This window comes from Chinchilla lanigera, unplaced genomic scaffold (assembly GCF_000276665.1).
Source record: "Chinchilla lanigera isolate Chin_1 unplaced genomic scaffold, ChiLan1.0 scaffold00049, whole genome shotgun sequence".
Classification (NCBI taxonomy): Eukaryota; Metazoa; Chordata; class Mammalia; order Rodentia; family Chinchillidae; genus Chinchilla; species Chinchilla lanigera.
Window position 1 is genome coordinate 11,790,551 of NW_004955450.1, and position 11,392 is coordinate 11,801,942.

Below are 11,392 nucleotides of genomic sequence, written 5' to 3' on the forward strand. Positions count from 1 at the left end.
AAAAACTCCAAAACAAAGTCTAAATGACAAGATACTGTGAAATGACAGCGATAGAATGAATGGATGTTAAAGAAATGGTCAGAAAATGTGAACAAAAAAAATTTGTATCAGCTTTTAGAAATTAAAACTATGATGATCAAAAGTCCATAAAAGGGGTAGGGGAGGAATAACCAAAACACCTCCAGAAACCAGGACTCAAAGAAAAAAAAAGATAAGAAAATTAGTGGATCTACCCAGGATACCCAACACTCAATTAATGGGAGTTCTGGAAAGAAAAATAAAAAAGTTAAGGGATGGAAGTATGGGGGGAGAGACATCCTATTAAATTTAAAACAATTTATAATTTTTTTTCTTTTTAAAGATATGAGTCTCTAGATCAAAGAGTTCCTGGAGTACCCATCACAATAAAAGAAAAATTAGCCATCCCAAGACATGTCAGTTGGAAATTTTAGAACACTAAGGATAAAATGAATATCCTAAAAGCTTCCAGGAAAAAAATAAAGGTCATACATGAAGGAGGTGACTGAAAAACCATCAGATTTCTTAACAGTAACACTGAACACCAAAGAACAAAGGAACAATAAGAAAGCCTTTTCTAATATGCGATATTCAGCCAAGCAACTGAGTACAAAAGTAGAATAAAAATGTCAGACTTACATGTGGTCAAAAATTTACTTCCTAAAAAGAAGGGACCTAGATGATAGACTGCAGCATAACAATAAAATAGTCTAAGAAAGAGAAAGGCATGGGACCCAGAAAATGGAAATATGAAATAGGACAACCGCAAAGGGAATCACTGAATAAACACTGCCCAACAAGCCTACGGAACAGTTATTTCAGATGGGAGCAGAGGTCAGGGGGTTTAGGCAAGGAGGTCTACAGGAAGAAAAAAAAGCACAATGAGATTATTTAATCTGTTGAAGGGGCTGGAAAACAATATCACAGACATTTGACAGATTTATAAAAACACATGGAAGAAGATGTGCAGAAGGTCAGTTAAGCAATTTTAAAAGAGGCAATTACAAACTCAGGGAAAAATAGAATAGTGGACCAAAAAAAAAAAATTAATCATTATATTAACCAAAATTTTAAATTTAGTTACATGTATTAGGAAATGGGGACAAGGGACAGTGGGGGTAAACATTAAAGTCTTGTTTATCAGACAAAGATGGCAAGGGATAATGTCTAAAATTAATAAATTAGTAACTTATTCAGAAGTATGCAGATCAACACGAGAAAGCTAAGTACAGCTTAAAGAGATTGTCTGTGGCCAGCAGGACTGAGGACAGAGAGAAGGAAACTACCGTTCCATTTTAAGACCTAGTTAGTTAGTTGTATTTATTTACTGTATGTATATATGCATGTATTCTTTTAGGAGAACAAGAATTAATCTTTTTTGGGTTGGGGTACTAGGAATTGAACTCAGGACCTCAAGCTTGCCAGGCAGGTGCTGTGCCACTAAGCTGTATCCCCAGGCCCAAGAATTAATCTTTAAAAAGTAAATTGATTTAACAGTCATATCAGTTCATGAAACTGTCCAAAACGTTTTTCAGTTAAAATAAAATGTCTAGAAGCGGGGACACAGCTCAGTGGTAGAATGCTTGCCTAGTGTGTACAAGGCACTAGTTTCAATCCCCAGCACCATTTTTAAAAAAAGTCTAAATCTATTACATGGCATAAAAATTAGAATAGCTGTTCATCATTTGGGGCCAGGCATCTACTGAATTCCCTATACTTCAAGGCTAATTTGCAGAGCTAATGGTATATGTCCCCCCACTAGCAAATATAATTTCAAAGCTGGCCAAAATCTGTCATCTTTATGTTAACAGATCCAGATACCTACAGAGCCAGAAAAGAGAGGGCATCTGGTCCCGCTGACTTCCCACACTGAGGCAAATTCTCACCCGTAAAGCTGGTCCCCCGCTGGCTCAAGCATTTTATTCTATTTTTAAATGGGTTTCTGAAAACAGTTTTCAACATTAAACAGAAACAACATAAAGAAACAATGTGTGAGAAACAACACATTCTTTAAAACTGTAATACACCACACAAAGTAGGCTTGTTCAGACCTACTTTGTTGGAAAACATCTCTTACACCCTACCTACTCTATCAGTCCTCAGTTTTAACACTCTGACTATAATCCTACCTCCAAGTAAGAAGAAAGGATAGTGGGAAAGGATCAAAACCACCACAGCCAAAGCAGATTACTAAATCAGCGTCAAAATAGGCCACTTTTGCCTTTGGAAAACCGGACAAATAGCTATGGAAAAATTACCCGAAGTTTATATTGTTTCAAAAATAACTTTCCGTATGAAGCTGACTATATAAAGAATGAAAACAGAAGTCATGAATCACCTAAGAAAAATTCTGACATCTACTGTTTCCATTTATTTAATATAGCAAAATCTGATGAAATTCCATGCTTTTGCCAACACCTGAGTAAGCAAATCCAGTTAAACACAAGTGGCACTTCAAAAGAAATGAATCAAATTGTAAATATAAACACTGGACAATTATTATTTCAAAACAATAGTGGGTGTGTTCAACATTACATATTTTAAGGAAGCACTACTGCTGGTAAGTAAATAAAATAATTATGAGGTTTAAGGACCTCCTTTTGTGTGGGGTAGTGGAATTGAACACAGCGCCTACACACTGGGTATCCCTGGCCTAAGCTAGGTTCAAACTTGATCTTCCTGCCTCAGCCATACACCACCACATCCAGTTTAGGAAACTCTTCATATCGAACTCTCCTCAGAGAATAATAGTTTTAGTATCTGCATTGTACAATTCTCTTCCTAATCTTTATGTTGTAAAGGGTAACACTAAAGCACAAAGTGGAAAAAATTTTTTCCACATTTGTATTTATTGGTAGACTGGAACACTTCCTTTAAAAATAATGAGATTATTTCTGAAGAGCTAGAAAAGAAAAAATATGAACTGAGAATATACTTATAGCATCCCTAAAGAGTTAAGTGTTCTAGACAATAGGTACTTGCCAACTCAAAAAAAAAAAAAAAAAAAAAAAAAAAGAAGAAGAAGAAGAAAAAAGCCAGGCATGGTAGCACATGCCTGTGACCCCAGAACTCAGGAAGCTGAGACAGGAGAATCACCTCAAGTTCGAGGCTAGCGTGGACTACACAGACAGCCCCTATCTCAGAAAAAAAAAAAAAAAAGAAAAAGAAAAAGTAACCACTCTAATTTTCTTTAATAGCTATTCTAACTTCGCAAAGAACAAGAGAATTCGTTTACAATCAATAGACATTATTGTCAAATCTCACTCCTATTTTCCAATACCAAATCTCTTTAACTATTTAAAGAAATAAAACAGCAAAATATATTTTAACTGAAGTTCATACACAAACAAAAGTACTCAAAATGAATAAAATGAACTAACGTATTTAAGCTCTCAGAATTAAATTCTCGAGGCGTGAATGTTGAGCCTGGGGAACTACTGAACACACAAAGGTGTAGCTTGATCCTTTAGCTACTACAGAGCAACTGTTCAAAAATGCTAAATTATCATATTATTAATATCCAAAATAATTCTCATGGAAATGAGAGTTAATCTCAATTAGGTCAAAGAACAATTTTACCATGTAAAACTAAAATTAAAAATTGCTCTATCATGTGAGTCATACAATGGCCTCTAAGTTATAGTTCTTTTTAAAAATGTCTACTTTCATATTAGAACATTTTTCTAATATGTTATCGATCAATTACTGCAGAGAAACATTCTAGCACAGAAATTTATTTTCTAGAAATTTCAACTTGATCTTCCAAATCTTTGATAAAAATATTAACTTCCCAATATTGTGTAAGGAATATTTAAACAAAGGAATGGACAATAACCTATTATTTCCAAAATAGAACAAAACAAAACAAAAACCAAACTCCTGAGCTTAGTGGCCAGGACAAAGAGTTAAGGAAACTAAAACAATAAGTACGCTATCTTATAATCAGTTGGATTCAACCTGCAGGCTATGAAAGTTAATTACCAGCCTGCTCTTCCTAGTGATGACAGCTCAGGAACGGTCCCTAAAGTCTTCTGGGCCAGGGAAGGGTGAACAGGCAAACAGATCTCTACCACGAGGCTACCTTAAACTGAGCTAGAATAAAAATCCACTCCATCCACTGGAGAACATGCACTCCAGAATGGAAAAGAGCTCCCTGACAGAGCTACTTGATCCTAAAACACAGTCCATAGTCTCCAAATAAAATCCAGTTGGCTAGAGTGGCTTTCAAAAGATATACCCTGGTTTATTTTTAATAAATAACACTCAATTCCTTCCTCAAATGGTCAGGTAAAATTAAATTAGTTAGCATTTATTAACTGCAAAGCATGTAGCTAACACTTAAAACAACAGCAAACTTCACTTTTAATGTCCAAATTTAATTTTAATACTTTTCAAAATCTGAATTTACCTTCCCAAATTCATCTGAATTTTATACATCTGTAAATAGCACACATATATACTTCTCAGCAGAAGAAGAGTGGGAAATCTGTTTTAAGTTCTGCAATCTAAAGACTATAATTAACTTTGCAGGAAATACAACTGGAAAATTTTAGAATATAACCAAATGGAATCAAAGTATGTTGCCTAAAAGCAGATTTCAAATAACCTCTGAGCTACCAGAGGCAAAAGCAAAAGTCTATACCTACAGAACTCTCTCCCTCCTCTACCCAACAACAAACCACCTCAAAGAAGAATCTGTTCTACCAGAAATAAAATGAAAAAAAGAGGAAAAGGGTCCTCAACTGAAACACATTTTTTAAATAATCAAAAGCAACTGCATTTTATCCGCAGCTATATTGAGAGACCAGTGTATTATGTCTAAACTAATGTGAATTTCAGCCTACAACAAAATTAGATCTAAACATAATGAAACTGACATTTAAAACAGTTGTTTTCTTCCCATTTACAGGGCTAATCCTTTGTTTCAACTTGCCAGCACTTTAATCAATAAAACTGAGTCAGAGGAGCCAACACCAAATTTTAAAAGGAGTAATTTTTAAGATATAAAATTTAAAGTGTATTTTCATGTTAAAAATCTTCAAAGGAATTATTTCAAATGTGTTTCCAAACATCTTAAATCCTTTAGATTATCAAACATTAAGTTACTGAATGACAAAATAAAGACTTTGCTTTTTTAAAGGCAACTTAAAAGTTTGAATGGTTTTCTTAAATTTGGTTTTAATCTTTGAGCTATCTTTAATATCCCTGAGCATCTTAAGCAACTCTTAACCTTTGTCTCAGTTTCATAATCTATTAAACAGGAAAAACTACAAGGATGAGTAGTTAATTAAATTAGACAGGATTAAATGCTAGCAAACTGCTTTGAAGTTACATTATGTTGTTCTCAGTTCTCCTCCTACTCAGTAAAGCTAATAGATGAGAAAACATCTGGAATGACTATAGATAACAACATCTGCAGACTCACAGCAGTTAAAAAGATGATCTCTATTTACAAGTTTCTAAGCCAAAGTTCACTCAACAACCCCAAAAGATTTCAAGATATGATTGCAATGAGTAATTTCAGGTGAATCTCCTTTCAGCTCAAAGATAGCCTACATTCTCAAAACAGACTATTATTACACAGAAATCTTAGAGCACCTTGAGAGGTCTTGGCACAAGACAATTCTAGGTAAAATGAACAAGCTGTTACTGTTGTTAATATTCTCAGCATTCTCAACTGCCAATCAAGGTAAGCTTCCCCACAAGCACACCCTCCAAAAAGTACAAGCCCCCACTGAGAATCTATCAAAATACTTCCTTCTAAGCCATCTGTCCAGGAAAGCTCTATTAATACACCTAGAAGGCAGGTGCTATCCCGTCTGAAAAGGATATGCATCAACATAAAATATTAAAATAGCTTACAAAGTACACATTTTCCACTTCAAACACTGAGAAGCTAGCTACTAAATCTACTGATGCCTAGGCTGAACACAAAACTTCTAGGTAGGTAGGTTGGAAACTACAACTTAATCAAAGACTTACTTTTTAAAGAAGAAAATAATACATTAAAAAGGCTCAAGATGAGGACAAAATGCTCAAAAAGAAAAAAAAACAAAGTAGATTAAGATGAAATGTGTAAATTATTCCTTGATGCAAGAACACAATTAAATTTTAAAAGAGCAATTTAAATTAGTTGCTGAGCTACAAACTACTCCTTGTTTTGCTACTCATCTAGTAACACTATAAAATCATAAGTACCTATAAATCCAGTTTGAAGGACCCAAAACTAATCTATTCTATGCCAGTAAAGAAAGAAATTGCATGAATTTCAGTAAGGAAAAAGTAGGATGTTATAAGAGCCTAAGACTAATGGTGTAATAGCAAAGAATGATGCGAAGGAATTATTCTAGGAATAACTTAATAATAGGAAAACAAAACAAAGAGTTTTAATTCCCTCTGGCCCCATCCTTTCTTCTGCTTAGGCCAAGAGGGATGTTCTTTGCACAGTGAGTATACTACTTGGAAAATAACATCTGATAAATATGTCAAAACTTCTTCATAACAGTAAAACATTAGGCTCAATTTCAACACTGCAGCCTCTTCAAACACACCGAGCACATTTTAAGTTTCAGGTCTTTTACCCCCTCTACCAATTATTTAGAGACTGTGGGAACAAACCAGGCTGCTTAAAGTTCTGGGGAACGGGGTCAGAGATGAGTAACAAAAAGCCTAAAAAGACTACTCTGACTTAGCTTTACAAACATTACCAAAAAAGTTTCAATTCAGGAAAATATAAGTATCAGACAGTGCTCTTTAGAGTTAATGTGGAAAGTTTATCAAGTGCTCACCTATCCTCATTTGCAGCTGGCATGTTCACCTGCCCTTCTGTAAATACAGCACGTCACCGAATACAAATTCATTGTGGCAACAACAGTGCAACTGGTCATCTGTTCACAATCCAGCCAAAGATTACTGGCTAAAATACTGGGACTGCAGGTTGAGGAAAGCATTCTAGGGAGAAGCTCACTTAATCTGCATTTATTTCAACATAGTTAAAGACCATTCCCACCATGCTCTAAGTGAAAGAAAGTTCATTCATTAAGCAAATATTTACTGAGTGTCCTATTAAGTGCCAGGCACTTAGCATCATAGAATGTTACTTAAAAGCAGTAAATGTGGGGCTGGGGATTTAGCTCAGGGCACAGCGCCTGCCTAGCAAGCGTAAGGTCGTGAGCTCGATTCCCGGCACCGGACAATAGCCAAAAAAAAAAAAAAAAGTAAATGCATTTGGCCTAATGAACAAAATCTAACTGATCCTTTGACAGGATCAGTTTTGTTTTTTAGACAAAACTTAGTCCACTGGACAAAACTGTGTGTTCTTTAAATGTAGATTGTGAGAGAAATATAACATGAAATGACCCATAACCCCATCAAGGTGACTTCTTACCTCTATCACAAGCTGATCAGTTCACTGAAAATGTATTACTGCTGGCAAAGAACCAATAATCAGCACTTCATCCTATTGAATGGACCCTTGGGGGGGGGGTCATCTTCAGTACCCACCCAAAACTGCGCAACACTTAATTTACACTTACTCTTCAAGAGTAGAGCAGAGTAAGTGTGTACTGAAAACTTAAAGAAGCACCATCAATCCTTTGAAGAATTCATCAGGGAAAATTCTCACATCTTCACTATTAAAATGTCTCCAATTTAACTGGCTATTTAACCTAAACTTCTCAAGTCCAAAGGCTTAGTCTTTGGCTTCCCTTAGTTATTAAAACAGTGTGTTCAAGGCATTTTCTAAAAGCAATTAATGTTTTCTCCCTGCCTTTTGCCACTAGTTAAACTCTTTCACTCACAAATATAAGAAATGTCCAAGCCTCCAGCTTCTGAAAATAACATCTGGTATGTGCACGTAACAAAAAGCTTGAGAATGTCCTCGTTTTTATTTAAAACTTTTTCATTTAAAACTAAAATGCCTTTAGCAATGATTAGACATAAATCAGCTTTTACCTTATTAGGAGATTGCTATTTTCAACATTTATCTTAAACCACAACATAGATTTATCTTCTCACCGGTTAGCTTCCTGTCTCTCCCCCAACTAGATTAGAGTGTAACTTCTTTTTTGACAGCAAGGGACTACTAGACCCCATGATCTTTTCCCAGTTAATGTATTTCAAACACTCCAAGGCTCCACAGAAGTATATGCTGGCAACCTTAAAGATTTAGGCTCTTCTGTAATTCTTTTCCTGTACTGGGGAATGAACCCAGGGCCTTCTCACTGAGCTGCATCCCCACTATCACCTCCCATTTTCGCTGTTAAGACAGGGTCTTGCTAAATCTCTAAATTGCCATCTTCCTACCTCAACCTCCCAGAGTGCTGGGATTTCAGGCATGTGGCATGAATCTGGCTCATATTTCTCTAATTTTTTAAAGCTACTTTGATAAAAGTATGTAGGTGTCCTTAACTGTAACAATAGTTGTACATTGGTAGGTTCTTGAATTGTGGTCCTGAACCCCTGAGAGATTTCAAGACCCTCTCAGGGGATTCAGAAAGTCAAAATTATTTTCATAAGTAATATTAAGATTACTTTTATCGCTTACTCTCATTCTCTCAAGAGCATGCAATGGAGTTTTCCAGAAGCCACATGAAGTGTGATAGCTGAGAGATGGGATGCACAGGCAGATAACGAGTCCAGCTGTCTTCCATTAAGCTAAACAAAAAGAGTTGCAAACATGTAAAATAATGCCACTCTTGACTGCATTTTTGTTTTGAAAAACACATTTTACGTAGTTTTCCATTTATGTTAAAAGGTACTGGACCCACTGTTATTACTTCTAAGTAAATTAATACATATTTTAATTTTTTCTCATTTTTGATTTCAAATACAGCAGTATCACTAAACATAAGCCATGCAAACAAAGCCTGTCTCGGTCCTCAAAAATGTTTAAGAACAAAAGTGTGAGAATCACACTGAAGAATACAATTATGCACCTAACACACAGTGCCTTCGCAGATCAAAAGCACAAGCTAATTCTAAAGTATAATTACTTCTTACCCACCTAATCTGGGTGAGTACTACATCTCCTTGCAAAGCATAATTCAGCATAAAGCCAGTTGTTATGGGTTCCATTTAATGGGCTTTGGATATTTAATTATTCAGAGTCCTCTTTATAAAGATATTCTTCTGATCATCTATTACTACACCACCTATTACCTGGATAGAATATGGCAGTTTCTCAAAGTTTTCACACACACACAAAATCACCTTGTTCACCCTAACAGCAACCTGTGAAGTAAATACAAAATATTTGCCTTTTTTTGACAGCTGACACCATGAAAATTAATGCTCAAAGGACACAGAACTACTTCTCCAAGGATGCCTTGGTAGCTAGTAGGGCCTAGATGTTGATCTTGTGCAATCTGCTTGGCTCACTCCAAGTTCTCAACAAAAATAAGGCAAGGGCATTACTTTCACTGTCCCGGTGCCAAAACGGAGATTTTCTCCTTAATAAGAATGTAATCAGATTCAGTACCGATCACAGCATTATTCAACACACTGACTTCTTTTAGTTCCCTACCAAAAATAAAATTTAAGTGTTGAAGGAAGAAATACCATGGTGCATAATGCTCCAAAAGGATGAGTTAAGGACGTACAGATTTACTGATCACTTAGTCACTGAAACAAGAGGCAGGTAAGAACGAGACCGTGTTTAATACAGTAACACTGGACTGAGTCGACAAATGGATGCCAGTGGGTTAAAATGGGAGACCCCAACGAGATGGGGTAAGTTCACACACACACACACACACACACACACACACACACACCCCACATTAAGTTTCGAAATTAGCTTTATCGGTTCCATAAATCCAAGCAAGTGATTAGAACCACCCTTGCAAAGCAGTCTGAAGCAAACTTGATTTCGAGAAGCAAAGATGCCACCCTAACCCCTGGGCAGAAAGTGAAACATACTTTAAAAAAAAAAAAGAAAAGAAAAAGAAAAAAAGAAACATAGTTTGTTCTTGTTATCCACACAAGCTTCATTTTAACTTACTGAATTCCTCAAGAAATGCTTGATTTTTTTGCCTCTCTGTTCCACAATCAAGTGGGCCTCTTGACTGGCAGAGGTAAGACTGATTCGCAGCAGGTTATCTGTCATTTGTACAGTTCTCGTGTTTTTAGGTGCATGTGCCCAGCGAAGCCATTTTTAAGTTTGGTGTGATTTTACCTACAAAAATCCCCAAATGTGCTAACTGAGCACTTTGTGTTCCTGTAGTTTACTACAGATGAGCCAGAGTAATTGCCTCATTCCTTGTGAGGTAGGATTTTCCTAGTTGTTTACTCTGGTCTTTTTTTTTTTTTTTTTCAAATCTCTTTTGAAAAAATTTACCACCACAGCTACAGCTAGTATGCCACCAACTTGTAAAGCGATATGGTACACCTTTTCTGGTTCCAATATTCAACATTCAGTGTTCAAGACACATTCCTAGGTAAGAGCGACTGCAATTCACACAAATGTCTGCATCCTCACAAAAGAACTGCAGTGCTGCCCTGTTGAAACCAATTAACTGGTTAATCTTTAAAAGCTTCATGCGGAAAAATACATCTGACTTTACAAAGGCAGCAAAGCGTCAAACGCCTGAATAAAAAAAAAAAAATGCGGTTATTTCTATTTCTTATCCTGGAATACATTTTGCTTTGTAACACTACCATTTTTTTTTCTCTAGGACCATAATCACCCTTTAAGAGGTAACCTGTCAAAAGTGTTTTAGGATTCTCTAATTTCCCAGCTCCGAGCCACACTGAGCAATGTCACACCGCTAAAGCGTACATTCGCTGTTTTCCTACATTTCGGCAAATGAACTTAGGGAAATTCTGAAGTGCACAATTCAAATGTTACTCCACAACCCAAGCTACCGGGGATCATCTCGGAGCTAATAAACAAAGGCTCGAGCGGCACCAGGGCCCTACCAGGAAGTAATCAAAGCAGGGAGGCTGGTGCGATCCTAAGTCGCTGGGGGCAGACAATGAGAGCGCGCTGCGGGCTTCCGAGCGGGCCGGTGGGAGGACTTAAAACGCTCAGGCTGTTCCGAAGCATCCCCTAACCCTAAGCACTGTTTTACGGAGCTCGAGCCCGGGAATCCCAGCGCGATTCCAGGCAACCCGAAGACTGTCCTGAAACAATCTTAGAAACGCGAACTCCGGCCGCCCCGCCAAAGCAGCTGTCGGCTGGCTCTCCCGAGCGCCGAGCCCGCAGTTTGTTTTCCAACTTCACCCTCCCCGGCTGACGAAAGACTCCGGCCTCGGCCGCCCGAGCTCACGAGGCAGCCGGAGCCCGCGGGGAAGGGGCAGCAGCGAGCTGAGGCCGCCGGCGGCCCAGACAAAGCTGCGCCGGGAGAGCGGCGCTCCCCCGTCCGTCCGCGGAGCC

At 37.2% G+C, this 11,392-nt stretch overlaps 1 protein-coding gene across 6 annotated transcripts in view; it reads right to left on the reverse strand.

Annotated features, from left to right (window-relative positions):
- Usp3 (ubiquitin specific peptidase 3) overlaps nt 1-11,392 on the reverse strand; it is a 73,030-nt gene that overhangs the window by 61,118 nt on the left and 520 nt on the right. Inside the window, exons 1-2 of one of the 6 annotated variants that reach the window (XM_013518844.1) lie at nt 10,019-11,319; nt 8,551-8,673 (exon numbers count right to left, since the gene is read on the reverse strand). The exons of 2 other annotated variants lie outside the window; for them this stretch is intronic. In XM_013518844.1, coding sequence (XP_013374298.1) covers nt 8,551-8,569 — 19 coding nt within the window. In that variant the 5' untranslated portion in view covers nt 8,570-8,673; nt 10,019-11,319. Of the gene's footprint in view, nt 1-8,550; nt 8,674-10,018; nt 11,320-11,392 lie in introns of those variants that run through there. 3 more of the 6 variants (XM_005393778.2, XM_013518845.1, XM_013518847.1) reach the window with 3 other exon arrangements.